Here is an 18,355-nt window from a genome sequence, read left to right as displayed (position 1 = left end):
AAATAGCAAATGTGATCAATATAGATCCCACAGAATTCCCCGCACATCTCCCCAGATGCTAAGGCCATTAAACATTAAATCTCATTAAACTTCACAAGGGATTACAATTCTTCACTTCTGCTGATTTGGTCTTGAAACTCTCTCTCAACAACCATTCTGTCATGAATTTGTCAACGATTCCTTCTGTTCTGATTGATCACCTTCCTTTCCTGGTTATAGGCTCCCTGAATTCTGAACTGCACCCCATCATTTATTCACAAACATAACTGGAGCTGCTTATCCATAGAAAGCTTCACAAAGCCCATCAAATCCCTAAAGCTTCACCCAGTCAGCCAAGCCCTTGTTTTTTTCCACATTTGAATCCTGCTCAGTTGCATCAAGCAAATATTGCTGGTCAGCTTTTCAGCCATGAATCTCTCAGCTATACTGAATTATTAATGCTCACAGGCTTCATTTGAGTCCCTCACTGCTTCTCCAACACAAAGCCTGCAACCTCCTATATCCTGATCTCATTAGGACCTCTTCTCAGTCCTGACTCCAACACTGAGCTGCCTCCTAATTTATATAACTCCTTCCCAAATTCATTCCAACAGCACAGAACCATTCAACTTCTTTTGGTTCCTAAGTTGAGTAACTTGCACAGAATCTGTGTAATTCAGCTGCCTTTCCAACAGTAAAACTACTGCAGCACCCCTAAATGTAGAGTTTACCTTCATCTCCATCTAAAACAATCACTGCCTATCCCCTTTGAACTCCTGTTCCGTGATGCTCAAACTGTCCTGAGCAACCTATGGAAAACCTTGCAACTGGCTCCTATTTACTGGGTAGAATGTTACTACCTAGTATTTCTTGGAATTGTCTGTTTCATAAATGTTACCAGTTATAGATAGCTGGCTGCTCAGCACACAGATTTAGAGAAATAGTGAATTTCATCTATTTATTATTATCAATCACTTCTCCATGCACCCAAAATTGCCACATTTGTTCTTAATTTGTGAGATCCTGTAGCTTCAACATGAAAGTTGTCGCCACAAAACTAATTTACAGTTAATAAATACACTTATAAAGTCACAAAACTCTGGGAAATCTATTTCTTTTAACTTACCTGTTAGAATGGTAACCTCTGCACAATATATCATCCGTTACTTCTTTGAGAAATCGTAAATATTTCATCTCATCTTCCCTGGAGAAACATGATATAAAATACTAGTATTATCATTCTGCACAAAATGGTTGATTTATTCACTCATGAAATTGAGGCCATTGCTGGCTGGGCGAGCAGTTATTGCTTCTCCCTAGTTGCCATTGAGAAGGTGATAGTGAGCAGCTTCCTTCAACTGCTGCAGTCCACAATCTGTAGGGAGATCCACAGTGCCCTTTTCTGTGAACTCCAGGATTTTGGCCTGAAGGAATAGCAATATATTTCTAAGTCAGGATGGTAAATGTCTTTCAGGGGAACTGCTGCCCTTGTCATTCAAATTGGAGTGATGATGGGTTTTGAAGGTACTGTCTAAGGATGTTTGGTGAATTTCTACAATGCATACTGGAGAAAGCACACACCACTGCTACTCAGTGTTAGTAAGGGAGGGCTTGGATGCTTGTGGATGTGGTGCCAATCAAATGGGCCGCTTTGTCCTAGATGGTGTCAAGCTTCTTGAGTGTTGTTGGAGCTGCACTCATTCAAGCAAGTGAAGTATACCACCACATTCCTGACTTGTGTCTTGTAAATAGTTGACAGGCTGTGGGGAGTCAGGGGATAAATTACTCGCGATAGGATTCTCAGCCTCTACCGTGCTCTTGTTGTCACTGTATTAATGTAGCACATCCACTTCAGTCTCTTGCCAATAGTTAATAGTAGGGATTCAGTGATAACAATGCCATCAAATATCAAGGAGCAATGGTTTCATTGTCTCTTATTGGACATGGTCATTGCCTGGTATTTGTATGGCGTGAATGTTACTTACTTATGTTTCAGTCCAAGCCTCGATATTGTGCAGGTCTTGCTGCATTTGGCTAGGGTTTGCTTCAATATCTGAGGATTCGTGAATTGTGCTGCACATTGTGCAGTCATCAGCAAACATCCCTACCTCTGACCTTATGATGGACAGAAGGTCATTGATAAAGCAGCTAAAGATGGTTGAAATTAGGAGACTATTCCGAGGAACACCTGCAGGCATGGTCTGGAGCTAAGGTGACTGATTTCTAAAAGCCATAACAATCTTCCTTTGTGCCAGGTTGGATTCCAGCCAAAAGAGAATTTTCTCCCAATACCCATTGATCGCAGTTTTTCTCGGGCTCCTTGATGAGGAGTTTCTTGGGGAGCCTTCTTCTCCAGTGCAGAGCTGTTTAATTGTCCACTACCATTCACAACAGGATATTGCAGGTCTGCAGAACTTCAATATGATCCATTGGTTGTGGAATCACTTAGCTCCATATACCACTTATTGCTTATCCTGTTTGGCGTGCAAGTAGTCCTGTTTGATAGCTTCACCAGGTTGACACCTCATTTTTAAGTATACCTCATTTTTAAGCTGCTCCTGGCATGCTGTCCACTGAACCAGGTTGATCCCCTGGCTAGATGGTAATGGTTGAGTGGGGAATATGCTGGGCCATGAGGTTACAGATTGAATTGGAGTATGACTCTGCTGCTGCTGATGGCCCACAGTACTTCATGGATGGCCAGTCTTGAGTTGCTAAATCTGTTAGAAGTCAGTTCCATTTAGCATGTTGATAGTGCCGTACAACACTTTGCAAGGTACTCTCAATGTGAAGGCATGTCTTTGTCTCCACAAGGATTGTGCAGTGGTCACTCTTACCTTAGTCTTACTCATGGCAGATTGGTGCAGTTTGTTTGTTTGCTGGTTCCCTCACCAACTAGCGCAGATCTAGTCTAGCAGTAATTTCCTTTAGCACCTAACCACCTTGGTCAGTACTGCTGCTGTCAAGCCGCGCTTGGTGGTGGACATTGAAATTTCTCACGCAGTGTATATTTTGTGGCACAAACACCCTCATGCCTCCTCAAAGTGTCATTCAACATGGAGGTGTACTGATTCATCAGCTGAGGGAGGATGGTAGGTGGTAGTCAGCAGGAGGCTTCCTTGCCCAGGTTTTACCTGATGCCATGAGATTTCATGACATTAGGAGTCAATGTTCAGGATTTCCAGGGTAACTCCCACTGGACTGTATACCACTGTGCCACCATCTCTGCTGGGTCTGCCCTGCTAGTGGGAAAGGATATACCCAGGGATGGGTATGGTAGTGGTAAAAACAATGACTGCATATGCGCGCAGCCCTCCAATCCCTCTGCTCTAATCCCAACCTCACCATCAAGCCAGCGGAAAAAGGGGGCGCAGTGGTAGTCTGGTGCACTGACCTCTACACCGCTGAAGCCAAACGCCAACTCGAGGACATCTCTTCCTACTGCCCACTCGACCATGACCCCATCCCCCATCACCAAACCATCATCTCCCAGACCATACAGAACCTCATCACTTCAGGAGATCTCCCACCTACAGCTTCCAACCTCATAGTCCGGGAACCCCGCACTGCCCGGTTCTACTTCCTTCCCAAGATCCACAAGCCTGACCACCCTGGCCGACCCATTTTTTAGCATGCTCCTGCCCCACTGAACTTATCTCTACCTACCTCGACACTGTCCTATCCCCCCTAGTCCAGGAACTCCCCACATACGTTCGCGACACCACCCATGCCCTCCAACTCCTCCAAGACTTCCGTTTCCCCGGCCCCCAACACCTCATCTTCACCATGTGGGGAGGGAAATATATCCCTCTACACCTCCATCCGCCATGACCAGGGCCTCCAAGCCCTCCGTTTTTTCCTCTCTAGACGTCCCCAACAGTACCCTTCCACCGACACTCTCATTCGTTTGGCCGAACTGGTCCTCACCCTTAACAATTTCTCCTTTGAATCCTCCCACTTCCTCCAGACCAAAGGGGTAGCCATGGGCACACGTATGGGCCCCACCTATGCCTGTCTCTTTGTTCGCTACGTACAACAGTTGATCTTCCGTAATTACACCGGCACCACTCCCCACCTCTTCCTCCGCTACATTGATGACTGCATTGGCGCCATCTTGTGCTCCCGCGAGGAGGTTGAGCAATTCATCAACTTCACCAACACATTCCACCCTGACCTTAAATTTAACTGGACCATCTCTGACACCTCCCTCCCCTTCCTGGACCTCTCCATCTCCATTAGTGACGACCGACTTGACACTGACATTTTTTACAAACCCACCGACTCCCACAGCTACCTGGATTACACCTCTTCCCACCCTATCTCTTGCAAAAATTCCATCCCGTATTCCCAATTCCTCCGCCTCCGCCGTATCTGCTCCCAAGAGGACCAGTTCCACCATAGAACACACCAGATGGCCTCCTTCTTTAGAGACCGCAATTTCCCTTCCCACGTGGTTAAAGATGCCCTCCAACGCATCTCGTCCACATCCCGCATCTCCGCCCTCAGACCCCACCCCTCCAACCGTAACAAGGACAGAACGCCCCTCGTGCTCATCTTCCACCCTACAAACCGCTGCATAAACCAAATCATCCGCCGACATTTCCGCCACCTCCAAAAAGACCCCACCACCAGGGATATATTTCCCTCCCCACCCCTTTCCGCCTTCCGCAAAGACCGTTCCCTCCGTGACTACCTGGTCAGGTCCACGCCCCCCTACGACCCACTCTCACATCCTGGCACTTTCCCCTGCCACCGCAGGAACTGTAAAACCTGTGCCCACACCTCCTCCCTCACCTCTATCCAAGGCCCTAAAGGAGCCTTCCATATCCATCAAAATTTTACCTGCTCATCCACTAATATCATTTATTGTATCCGTTGCTCCCGATGCGGTCTCCTCTACATTGGGGAGACTGGGCGCCTCGTAGCAGAGCGCTTTAGGGAATATCTCCGAGACACCCGCACCAATCAACCAAACCACCCCGTGGCCCAACATGTCAACTCCCCCTCCCAGTCGGCCGAGGACATGGAGGTCCTGGGCCTGCTTCACCGCCGCTCCCTCACCGCCAGACGCCTGGAGGAAGAACGCCTCATCTTCCGCCTCGGAACACTTCAACCCCAGGGCATCAATGTGGACTTCAACAGCTTCCTCATTTCCCCTTCCCCCACCTCATCCTAGTTTCAAACTTCCAGTCCCCTTGACTTGTCCGGACTTGTCCGACCTGCCTAGCTCCTTTTCCACCTATCCACTCCACCCTCTCCTCCCTGACCTATCACCTTCATCTCCTCCCCCACTCACCCATTGTACTCTATGCTACTCTCTCCCCACCCCCACCCTCCCCTAGCTTATCTCTCCACGCTTCAGGCTCTCTGCCTTTATTCCTGATGAAGGGCTTTTGCCCGAAACGTCGATTTTGCTGAAGCTCCTCGATGCTGCCTGAACTGCTGTGCTCTTCCAGCACCATTGATTCCAAATGGGTATGGTAGTGTCAGGGACATTGTTTTTAAGGTATGATTCCAGGTGTATGATTATGTCAGGCTATTGCTTGACTAGTCCATGAGATATTTTGGCACTGACCCTCAAATGTTGTTGAAAAGAAGTTTGCTGATCAAATGGGCTGTTTTTACCATTGTCACTTCTGGTGCCCAAATGATCCATCCAGTTTCCCTTTTTTGTTGAGACTTCTTAGTGATTGATTTGACTGAGTGGCTCAATTGGCCATTTCATATGACAGTTAAGAATAATCCACATTGCTGTGGGCACGGTGTCACATGTACACTAGGATGACAGTCACATGTACACCAGGATGACAGTTTCTGAGCTCAGTAGTGAACCAGATGGGCTTTTTCCCCTGAAAATCAACAGCAGTTACGTGGTCATCACTAGAATCTCTATGTCAGATTTGGATTGGATTCAAATTCTGCCACAAATCCAGCTCCCCGTAACCGAGTTAATAGCTTAGTAGTCATACCACTAGGCCATCATCTGCCCTTTATTAATAAGGTTATCAGCTTCTCTAGTCACCTACTGAGAAACAGTTTTAAAATAAATTAGCCTTTCCTTTGCATGCGAAAAGCTTGCTGCTGGATTAGTTAAGAGGGACTGTCTCACATTGCAAGGGTAAGAAATACACACATCCATATTTAGATATGTTGATCTCAGGTGACTTGGGGACACCTTAAAACTGCTTGTGAGATGGGACACTGTCCTCAATCAATTGGATTCACTCATGACTTTTTCATTTCCTTGCAAAGGCACAGCATTATGATGTAAATATCAGGCACATTAGGATTTCTTTGTGTTCCAGAAGTGGATTCAATATTGAAATTGGAAAAATATTATGTATTACGAACAAAAATGAGTGAAGTTGGAATCTCTTTGTTGAGTTAAAACTAAGTTCTGGTGAACTTCTGATGATAAATTTAAATGAAAGAAGATCTGTGTAAGCAAATAAGATAATAATATCGATGTTGATTCCTCAGCTAGGCAGCTTTCATGCTGCTTGTATAGTGTATCGGTTGAGACATTCATGAGGCTATAGAATTTGACTTTACAACCCATTATTTTAAATAAACTGGAAATCAAGCACTACAAATCAGTTGTTACCTGACAAATGTCGCCTTCCCATAAGCTCTCTTCAGGATATACCCAGTGGAATAAGCTGTAGTGTTAGTTTATTAAACTCAAATATAAATTTCAAATTAGTGACATATGCATAAACTATAGCTTTACCATAATCAAAATATTACTTTTGTAATATTTGAAGGACAAGAAAATGAAATTTGAAATTTACTTCAATTCATACTGTAAATATTTAATAAATTGCAGATACATGAATCATGAATTACCATGCCATCAGCTTCAATTTCACTGTAGCGGAACTCTGTAGGATTCTAGGATTCAACTCCCCCATTTCCTACAAAAGGAACACAAATATGTCTAATGCACTTTAAAAACACAAACAGTTTTACCCTGGTGAAAATTGAGTAAGCAGTTTGAAAGTACACTAAGCTAGGATTAGTCAAAAAAGATTGATAGCAGTCTGCCTTAGTTTGTGGAACAATTATATGCTGAACCATCATAAAATGGTAGATAGGTGATTGTGTGCATAGTAACCCACTGTAGCACTATATTAGTTCATTATATAAAGTCTATGACATTCTAATGGATTATCGTAATCTGAAACTTAATTTAAAATATTTACTTGACACTAATTCATTCAAAACTATATCTGAAAGTTTGGATAAGTGGGATAACAGCATTGGGAGGAAACATAGCATTTGAAGAATGACAATGCCGACCAGGTAGCAATCTATCGTCTTCATTCCAAACCCCAAACACATATAAAGAATGTGCCAAAGTAATGTAGATTTAGGAGTGTCAAGCTCTCACTAGGAGCAGTAATAACAGCCTTCAAGATTGTAAAACAAAGGTATTGTCACATTCTGCAATTATGACCAGATGATGACTTAGAAAACATGCATGCATTGTTCTTACAGATGTTGTAGTTAGAATCCAACTGATGGAAGGCACCACTAAGTTAAAACATACTTTCGGCTTCATTCCTATGTCAAATCATAACATCATTCATTGCACAATTCTGTTCTGTAATGCCTGGATTCATGGCACAGCAGAAGTTATTTGGTCTACAAAAGTCAGTCTCTGGTGTTAGCCATACTGAACATCGTTTTGACAACTTGCACTAACAGCATACAGTAACAATATATCATAAGTGTGCAAAGTAGGAAGATTACTTTAAGGTGTGTATTAACCACCTCCTCAGTATCTGGAAGGTCCTTCCCAATAGTATTTTATTAAAAGGATCAAATGATTTTGCACAAACCACTCACTTTCAACCATGGATACAAGGGCAGGCACCCTGCTCAAAGACAGAGGACAGTGGAATGCCTCTCAGCATATGAACATTTAACCTTAATGTGTCAATGAGCAACTTTTCTACTTCAGCCATAGTGGGAAATACTAGATTGTGCACATCCCAAGATAGAATTTTAAAAAGTACCTTTAGAAAAGCTTGCAGCCTGCTCTCTGAGATGCCTCATCATTGTTATGATTTTTCAATGTCAGGTTCAGTTGTACAATAGTTTCTAGCATCCTCCGTTGCCATGCTATATCTTCCCGTCAAAAGGCTTGCTTTAACTATGCTACACCCTTGCAAGTTTTCAGTCACCTACCCACTCAAAAGCATACTTAGTGCTGGTTTGTGTTACAAACCTACCTACCATCTGCAATTGGATGGCAATTGCTGAAGTGGATGTGCCAGTCAATGACTTTTCACTTAGGATGGTCTTTTCAGCCTGAGGTCCACAATGAGGTCCAGGTTTTTTTGTGGGGCATGGGTGTCGCTTGCTGTATTGGCCAGTATTGATAGACCATCCCCATTTTCCCTTGAGAAGGTGGTGGTAAGCAGCCTTCTTGAATCACTGCAGTCCACTTGCTGTAGGTTGACCCACAATGTCGGTAGGGAGGGAATTCCAGGATTTTAACCCAACGACAGTGAAGGAACGGCGGTATATTTCCAAGTCAGGGTGGTGAGTAGCTTGGAGGGCAACTTGCACGTGGTGGTGTTCCCAAGAACCTGCTGCCCTTGTCCTTCTAGATGGAAGTGGTCATGGGTTTGGATGGTGGTGTCTTAGGATCTTTGGTGAATTTCTGAGTGCATCTTGTAGATTGTGTACACATTGCTGCTACTGAGCGCTGCTGGTGGAGGGATTGAATGTTTGTAGATGTGATGCCAATCAAGCAGATTGCTTTTTATTGGATGGTGTCAAGCTTCTTGAGTGTTGTTGGAGCTGCACCCATCCAGACAAGTGGGGAGTATTCCATCACACTCCTGACTTGTGCCTTGTAGATAGTGGATAGGCGTTGGGGTGCCAGGAGGTGAATTACTTGCTACAGTATCCCTAGTCTCTGACCTGCTCTTGTTGTCACTCTGTTTATGTGGTGAGTCCAGTTCAGTTTCTGATTAATGGTAACTCCAAGGATGTTGTCAGTGGGGGTTCAGTGATGGCAATACCGTTGAATGTCAAGGAGCGGTGGTTAGAGTGTCTCTTATTGGTGATGGTCATTGTCTGGCATTTGTGTGGCATGAATGTTATTTGCCACTTGTCGGCCCAAGCCTGGATATTGTCCAGATCTTGTTGCATTTGAGCATGTACTGCTTTGGTATCTGAGGAGTCGCGAATGGTGCTGAAACCATGCAATCATCGGAGAACATCCCCACTTCTGACCTTATGACATTAATTGAAGCAGGTGAAGATTGTTGGGCCTACGACACTACCCTGAGGGACTCCTGCAGAGATGCCCTGGAGTTGAGATGACTGAACTTCCACAACCACAACCACCTTCCTTTGTGCCAGGTATGACTCGAATGAGTGGAGTGTTTGTTTCCTGATACCCATTGATTCCAGTTTTGGCAGGGCTCCTTGATGCCATAGCCAGTTAAGTGCAGCCCTGATATCAAGGGCTGTCACAGTTCAATGTATTTTGGGGTATCTGGCTGTCATGGTTAAAGTGTTCAAGCCATAAGATGCCTGTATGTTGCGAGATTTGCAGCAATGTTAGATGCATGAGGGTGAGAGGAAATTATGAATGCCAAGTATGAGTTTTAATCAATAGAAAGTTTTGCTAGATGAATTTTGTGTTATTCTGGGCAATATGTAAACATTGTGGTGAGGTTGGTCAGATATGGCATTTGATTCACTGGCCTTGCAACTCACGTGAAATCAATTAACTCTTGCAGCACTGCATCCAGGTCCTTGGGATTAGAGTCATGGCATTGACATCTGTGGCTCACTGGTTTCACTGCTATCACTAAGTTGAGCTTGGGGACCAGCATATCCCATGTAGATAGCTGACATCGCCGTTAGGAGAGGTGATGGCTTCTAGTGGTATTGTTGCTAGAATGTTAATTCAGAGATTCAGGTAATGATCTGGTTACCCAGGTTCAAATCCCACCATGCCAAATGATGGAATCTGAATTCAATTTTTAAAAACATTTTGGGATTCACTGTCAAAAAAAGACAATCTTGTTCATTACTGTGCTTTAAGGAAGGAAACCTGCCAGCCTTACCTGGTTTTGCCTACATATGACTCCAGACTCACAGCAACATGGTGAATTGCTTATGGTGAAGAAGATTATCTAAGGTTACAAAGGGATCCTGATAATTTGTGTGAATGAGCTGAAAAGTGGCTGATGGAGTTTAATTTACATAAATAAGGTATTGCATTTTGGTAAAATTAACAAAGGTAGGTCTTATACAGTTAGTGGTAGGGCCCTCAGCAGTGTTGTTGAGACTTAGGGGTTTAGCTACATAGTTCTTTGAAAGCTGCAAGGTGTAGACAGGATGGTTAAGAAGGCATTTAGCATGCTTTCCTTCATTGTTCAGACCATTAAAAATAGAAGTTAGGATGTCATGATGAGGTTGTACAGGATTGTGGTTAGGCCTTCTTTGGAGTACTGCATACAGTTCTGGTCGCCTTGCTACAGGAAGGATATTATTAAATTGGAGAGGGTGCAGAAAAGATTTAGCAGGACATTGATGGAACTGGAGGTTTTGAATATAAGCACAGGCTAGATAGGTTGAGATTTCTTTGACTGGAGCATAGGAGGTTGAGGGATGACCTGATGGCAGTTTATAAAATCATGAGGGAAGTGTTCCGTGGTGAACTTCAACCCCAGGGCATCAATATGGACTTCACCAGTTTCCTCAATTCCTCTTCCCTCACCTCACCCCAGTTTCAACCTTTCAGCTCAGCACTGCCCTCATGACTGGTCCTACCTGCCTATCTTCCTTTCCACCTATCCACTCCACCCTCCTCTCTGACCTATCACCTTCATCCCTACCCCCATTCCCCCATTGTACTCTTTGCTACCTTCCCCCACCCTTCTCTCTGACTTATCACCTCCATCCCCACCTCCATTCACCTATTGTACTCTATGCTACTTTCTCCCCACCCCCACCCCCCTCTCATTTATCTCTCCACTCTGCAGGCACCCAGCCTCTATTCCTGATGAAGGACTTTTGCCAGAAACGTCGATTTTCCTGCTCCTCGGATGCTGCCTGACTTGCTGTGTTTTTCCAGGACCATTCTAATCTAGATTCTGGTTTCCAGCATCTGCAGTTCTTGTTTTTACCTTAGAGGGATATGAGCCAAATGCAAGCAAGTGGGAATAGTTTAGTATGGGAAACTTGGTCAGCATGGATGAGTTGGACTGAAGGGTCTGTTTTCATCCTGTATGACTCCACGACTCTAAATGCCCTCTGGGCAATTAGGGATGGGCAATAAATACTGGCCTGACCAGTGATGTGCACATCCCATGAATGAATTTTAAAAAGTAGCTTTAGAAAAGCTTGTAGCCTGCTCTCTGAAATGTCTCATCATTCTTGTGATTTTTCAAGATCAGGTTCAGTTGTACAACAGTTTCTAGCATTCTCCATTGCCATGCCATATTGTCCCTTTGAAAGGCTTACTTTAACTATGCTAGCCTCTTACAAGTTTTGAGTCACCTGCCCACTCAAAAGCATACCTAATGCTGGTTTGTGTTACAATCATTAAACAATCATGTTTGCATGTTGCCTGCTTCAGGATCAATAGTACACGATAAATCTGTATCACAATTTCCATACATATTTTCATGCACTGTCCAATTTCATGCCTAAAAGATCAAAGAATAATGCAGCATGGAAGAAAGTTATGAACCCCAGGAGTCTAAACTAGTTTTTTTTGAAGCACAATTTAGTGCATCTAATTCCCTCACTTTTCTAAAGTAACAGATATTCCAACATTTTAATCTGTGTGCTAATTGTACATTTTACATTGTTTATTTTCCAACCCATTGTAATTTCTTTATCTTATTTGATTTTAAGTTAATGCACTAGTGTCTCTATCACAGTCCTTAAATATACTAAATTTAGATGCTTTGTTTATGGGCATGCAGTGTGAACAAACTAAACATATCAGGAGTAGCAAGTTAACATAGCAAACATCATAATTCCAGGAACAAAGCAATCAATACAGCCTTTGAGAATGCTGATTATTTATGTTCAATTATCACGAGCCATTTATTTTTCAGTAAAGCTTCTGTTCTCTTTTGGTCTTTCTTTCCTCTGTGTACATAAGTATATACGGAGATACAATTTATTAATGATGACTATTTATTGATTACACTATTTAATATAAGCAACCTTTTGTACTAAGCAAAATGTCATTACCTGTGATTGATACCGTACTGGACAGTCTGTCTCCAGATGAAACGGAACTGGAGACTTGTCTGTAAAGCTGAGGAGCAGAAGTATGAATAACATGTTGAGATTTAATTTTGAAAAACATTTGTTCTGTAAATTAAGCACAAGGGCTTTGCACAGTATGTATGCGATTGCTGGAACTTCTGGCCACTGGTCTTCCCTGGGTCTGATCTGGTCACGAATTCTAGGACATGGTAAGTTGTATCAAGGTTAGATGCATCACAACATTTTTGAGATTCCCTGGATATCTCCCCTGCAAGATGTCAAGCATTCTGCGAGGTACCTTGCTGCTCATTTGGTCGAATGACTAAGTTGGATCGAAGATCTCTGTATAGCTAAAATAAAAATTGATGTAGCTAAAGCTGTTTTTCAACAGCCATCAATCTACTGCCACACTGAAAGAATAAGTGTGATTAGTTTGATTAATATTAGTTCTAACAGCAATGATAAAGTAAACTAATTATATTGCTCAACATATTTGCAGAAAGTTCAGAAAAAGACTCTGTCAGATTCAAAACATTAACCCCTTTTCTCTCTCTCCCCAGATGCTGCCAGACCTGCTGAGTTTTTCCAGAACTTTCCAGAACTATATTTTTAATTTAGACATTCAGCATCTGCAGTATTTGGCTTTTATTCAGTATCTTCTTCTTTAACTTTACCAGCTGACCACACATTGGCAAATTAACTCTAAATTGCAGCATTTCGGCCACCGCCTGGACTGATAAAGGGTGTTAGATCAAGGGAGATTTCTAGTAACAACTTTCTGCACATTCCTATAAAAAAAATCAATTTACCAAATATAATTGCTAAACTCTTTCTACAAATGACTTGACTGTGTATTACTGCAAAAGGTCTAATTATTGTTTGAGGCCTGGGACAGATTATTATTATTATTTACCCTCTCTTCTTTTCCTTCCTGGTGTGTCATGTGCACTCTTCACTCTCTCAGCAGTTGCATGATTTAACTCCCACAATCTCACCGTATTCTACCCATCGGTAAAATTCATCTCATACTATGTTTCTGGAACTTTATCTGGATTTTGTTTCTTTTCCTTTCCTAAATCAGCTTCATAACATTGAACACTGTTTCCCATTAACCCCCATTCTTAATCTAGCTCTCAGCACTGGTAAAAACAATGACTGCAGATGCTGGAAACCAGATTCTAGATCAGTGGTGCTGGAAGAGCACAGCAATTCAGGCAGCATCCGAAAAGCTTCGAAATCGACGTTTCGGGCAAAAGCCCTTCACTGGGTTTCACTATAACCATAATCATTTGCATTTATGTATGACTTTAACAGAGCAAAGTGTCTCAAGATGCTTCAAAGGAACAGTATCAAACAACATTTGATATTAAGTCATATAAGGAGATAGAGCTGGAAATATGTTGCTGGAAAAGCGCAGCAGGTCAGGCAGCATCTAGGGAACAGGAGAATCGACGTTTCGGGCATAAGCCCTTCTTCAGGAATGAGGAAAGTTTGTCCAGCAGGCTAAGATAAAAGGTAGGGAGGAGGGACTTGGGGGAGGGGCGTCGGAAATGTGATAGGTGGAAAGAGGTCAAGGTGAGGGTGATAGGTCAGACTGGGGTGGGGGCGGAGAGGTCGGGAAGAAGATTGCAGGTTAGGAAGGCGGTGCTGAATTTGATGGATTTGACTGAGACAGGGTGGGGGGAGGGGAAATGAGGAAACTGGTGAAATCCGAGTTCATCCCTTGTGGTTGGAGCGTTCCTAGCCGGAAGATGAGGCGTTCTTCCTCCAACCGTCGTTTTGTTGTGGTCTGACGATGGAGGAGTCCAAAGACCTGCATATCCTTGGTGGAGTGGGAGGGGGAATTGAAATGTTGAGCTACAGGGTGGTTGGGTTGGTTGGTCTGGGTGTCCCAGAGGTGTTCTCTGAAACGCTCCGCAAGTAGCCGGCCTGTCTCCCCAATATAGAGGAGGCCACATCGGGTGCAGAGGATGCAACAGATGATATGTGTGGAGGTGCAGGTGAATCTGTGGTGGATATGGAAGTTTCCTTTGGGGCCTTGGAGGGAGGTGAGGGGGGAGGTGTGGGCGCAAGTCTTGCACCTCCTGCGGTTGCAAGGGAAGGTGCCGGGAGTGGAGGTTGGGTTGGTGGGGGGTGTGGATCTGACGAGGGAGTCACGGAGGGAGTGTTCTTTACGGAATGCTGATAGGGGAGGGGAGGGAAATATATCCTTGGTGGTGGGATCCGTTTGGAGGTAGCGGAAATGACGGCGGATGATGCGCTGTACATGGAGATTGGTGGGGTGGTAGGTGAGGACCAGTGGGGTTCTGTCCTGGTGGCGGTTGGAGGGGCGGGGTTCAAGGGCGGAGGAGCGGGAAGTGGAAGAGATGTGGTGGAGGGCATCGTCGACCACGTCGGGGGGGAAATTGCGGTCCTTGAAGAAGGAGGCCATCTGGGTTGTGCGTTTTTGGAACTGGTCCTCTTGGGAGCAGATGCGGCGGAGTCGAAGGAATTGGGAGAATGGGATGGCGTTTTTACAGGGGGCAGGATGGGAGGAGGTGTAGTCCAGGTAGCTGTGGGAGTCGGTCGGTTTGTAGTAGATGTCCGTGTTGATTCTGTCGCCTGAGATAGAAATAGAAAGGTCGAGGAAGGGGAGGGAGGAATCTGAGACTGTCCAGGTGAATTTGAGGTCGGGGTGGAAGGTGTTGGTGAAGTGGATGAACTGTTCAACCTCCTCGTGGAAGCACGAGGCGGCGCCGATACAGTCATCGATGTAGCGGAGGAAAAGGTGGGGGGTGGGGCCAGTGTAGTTGCGGAAGATGGATTGTTCCACATATCCTACGAAGAGGCAGGCATAGCTGGGGCCCATGCGGGTGCCCATGGCTACTCCTTTCGTTTGGAGGAAGTGGGAGGATTGGAAAGAAAAGTTGTTCAGGGTGAGGACCAGTTCAGTCAGTCGAAGGAGGGTGTCAGTGGAAGGGTACTGGTCGGTACGGCGGGAAAGAAAGAAGCGGAGGGCTTTGAGTCCTTCGTGATGGGGGATGGAGGTGTACAGGGACTGGATGTCCATGGTGAAAATAAGGCGTTGGGGACCGGGGAAGCGAAAATCATGGAGCAGGTGGAGGGCATGGGTGGTGTCCCGAACGTAGGTGGGGAGTTCTTGGACTAAGGGGGACAGGACGGTGTCAAGGTATGCGGAGATGAGTTCGGTGGGGCAGGAGCAGGCGGAGACAATGGGTCGGCCGGGGCAGTCAGGTTTGTGGATTTTGGGCAGGAGGTAGAAGCGGGAGATACTCAGGCAGATGACAATAGGTTTGCTCAATATCTTAAAGAGGAAAGAAAGACTGGCGAGATATTTAAAAAGGGAATGCCTGATCCTAAGGTTTCAGCAGCTGCTGTAAAATTGGGAATGTTTCAGAGATCAGACTAATGGAGCACATATATTGCAGAATATTGTTGGGTTCAGAAAGATCAGAGTTAGGAAGGGTCAGCAATTTAAAACCTGGGAGTCAATGTAGGTCAGTGAACACATGGATAATGATTGAACATAATTCGGTGTGTGCTTGGATGTGGCAAGAAGCTTTTGGATAACCTCAAGTTTAGAAAGAATACAACATGGGAGTCTTGTCTAGAGGCAACAAAGGCACGAATAAGAACAGGTGCAAAAAATCTTGTTTTGCATCAAATGGCTTTCAGAGAAAGGAACAGACTTGAGAATGGAATTTTTAGTGATGGACGCCAATGGCTTTGATCCTTCCAAAACTTAATTGGAGGAAATGTTTGCTGATGCAGTACTGGAGGTTAGAGAAGCAGATGTAGATCTTAGATACAGCTGTAAGATTAAGATAAGTGGTGGAGAGATAAATTAGATCATAATACCATAGGACATGGTAGCAAAATGATAAATTTCTCAACCTCATTCTCCCGTTTTCTCTCCATAACCCTTGATCCCCTTGACAATCAAGAACCTATCTATTTCCATCTTAAATATACTCAGTGACCTGGCCTCTACAGCCTTCTGTGGCAGTGAATTCCACAGATTCACCATTCTCTAGCTAAAGAAGTTTCTTCTTATCTCTGTTCTAAAAGATCTTCCCTTTACTCTAAGACTGTGCCTTTGGGTCCTGGTCTCTCCTAACAATGGAAACATCTTCCCAACATCCATCCTGTACAGGCCATTCAGTATTCTGTAAGTTTCAATCAGATCCCCCCTCATCCTTCTAAACTCTATCGAGTATAGACCCAGAGCCCTCAAACATTTCTCATAGGTTGAGCTTTTCATTCCACGGATAATTCTCATGAACCTCTTCTGAATCCGCTCTTACGGCCAGTACATCCTTCATGAGATATGGGGCCCAAAACTGTGCACAATATTCCAAATGTGGTCTGACCAGCACCATGTAGAGCTCAGAAGTACATCCAAGCTTTTATATTCAAATCCTCTCAAAATAAGTGCCAACACTGCATTTGCCTTTCTAACTACAGACTCAACCTGTAAGTTTTCCTTAGGAGAATCCTGGACTAAAACGCTCAAGTCTCTTCCTACTTCAGACTTCTGAATACCTTCCCTATTTAGAATACAGCCCATGCCTCTATTCTTCTTACCAAAGTACATGACCTCACACTTTCCCACCTTGTACTCCATCTGCCATTTCTTTGTCTACTCTCTTAACCTGTCCAAATCCTTCTGCAGATTCCCCATCTCTTCAATACTACACACGTTCCTCCAGCTATCTTTGTATCATCTGTAAACTTAGCCAGAGTGCTCTCAGTTCCTACATCTAGATCATTAACGCATAAAGTGAAAAGTTGTGGTCCCAACAGTGAACCTTACAGAACACCACTTACACCAGCTACCATCCTGAGAAAGGCTTTTTTATCCCCACTCTCTGCTTTCTGCCAGACAGCCAAGATTCTATCCATGCTAGCACCTTGCCTCTAACACCATGGGCCTTTATCTTTCTCAGCAGCCTCCTGTGTGGCACATTGTCAAAGGCTTTTTTGAAGTCCAAGTAGATAACATCCATTGGCTCTCCTTGGTCTAACTTACTCATTACCTCCTCAAAGAATTCTAGCAGATTTGTCAGGCATGACCTCCCATTAATGAAACCACACTGACTTTGCCCTATTTTATCATACACTTCCAAGTATTCAGGAATCTCATCCTTCATGATGGACTCCAAAATCTTACCTACTATTGACGTTAGGCTCATTTGCCTGTAACTTTCCATCTTTTGCCTTATTCCCTTTTTAAATCTGGTGTGGTCAACATATAGACAGAGTATAAGAATATATGACAGTCAGTAAATAAAAAGTGTCAAAAGTCTTCTACTGGTATGTAAATGACACAAAGCTGGTCCTTTCTTTTCTAAAAGCTGTTCCTTTTCTCAAGAATTCTATGTCCTTGTTTTTTCAGAGGTGTTGTAAACAGCCCTTGGCTCTGATTAGACTGGTTTAGTACAGAGATTAAAGTGTATTGAGAGGCCTTTTTGTTTAAACGTAAACAGAGGAGACTTTAGGCCAAAGCTTTTAGGTTTAGAAGTGACCTGTATAATGAAAGGGGAGCGGCCAGTCCTGGAAACTGAAGTTAAGCTGAGCAGTTCAGGCCAGGACTAGTTAGGGATTGAAACAGTTGATTGTGTGGAAGCAGGCTGCTAAACTCTCTCTCCTTCTGCCCTTCTAACTTCAACCTGTAAGCCTTTGTTTCAATTTTACTGTGGTTAAGGGGTTTGCTTATTGGGACTATTCTGCATATTCAGAATAGCATAGTTTGGATAGACTGAGTTCTGTAGGGGTTCTTTATACTGTTTTTTGTGTTTCATTGTGTAATTTTGTGAATAAATGTTTGTCTGTTTTAAAACCTGGTAGTCAACCTACTATGTTACTCCGGGTAATGTTCACTGTAAACTTACCAAAACAAATGGCAAAGTTATGGCTTGGGCTGCCTGCTTAAGAATGTTTTGAGTGGTCTGGCCTGGTCCATAATAGTACAAGGTGGAGTAGGTCTTATTTTGGGAAAAAAGGGGGTGAAATGTGCTTAATGATCCATGATAAAGCAATAATACTTCTATCAGTGTTTACTTAAGAAGGGAAATCTAACAAAATTTCATGGATGTGGAAGCAGTAGAGACAATGGATGGATTAAAAG

The 18,355-nt window shown here is 43.9% G+C and overlaps 1 protein-coding gene across 5 annotated transcripts in view; it reads right to left on the bottom strand.

The window, feature by feature from the left end:
• LOC122552827 (spermatogenesis-associated protein 7 homolog) overlaps positions 1–18,355 on the bottom strand; it is a 210,257-nt gene that overhangs the window by 86,373 nt on the left and 105,529 nt on the right. For all 5 annotated transcript variants that reach the window (XM_087990967.1, XM_043695811.2, XM_043695810.2 and 2 more), the window contains 3 exons: positions 12,211–12,277; positions 6,826–6,893; positions 1,106–1,183 (listed from right to left, as the gene is read on the bottom strand). In XM_087990967.1, the coding sequence (XP_087847093.1) occupies positions 1,106–1,183; positions 6,826–6,893; positions 12,211–12,277 (213 nt within the window). The remainder of the gene's footprint in view (positions 1–1,105; positions 1,184–6,825; positions 6,894–12,210; positions 12,278–18,355) is intronic.

This window comes from Chiloscyllium plagiosum, unplaced genomic scaffold (assembly GCF_037043375.1).
Source record: "Chiloscyllium plagiosum isolate Xiang-an unplaced genomic scaffold, Cpla_swu_hap1 HiC_scaffold_10, whole genome shotgun sequence".
NCBI classification, from domain to species: Eukaryota; Metazoa; Chordata; class Chondrichthyes; order Orectolobiformes; family Hemiscylliidae; genus Chiloscyllium; species Chiloscyllium plagiosum.
The sequence above is the reverse complement of the archived record's forward strand: the minus strand, read 5'-3'. Positions and strand labels throughout refer to the sequence as shown.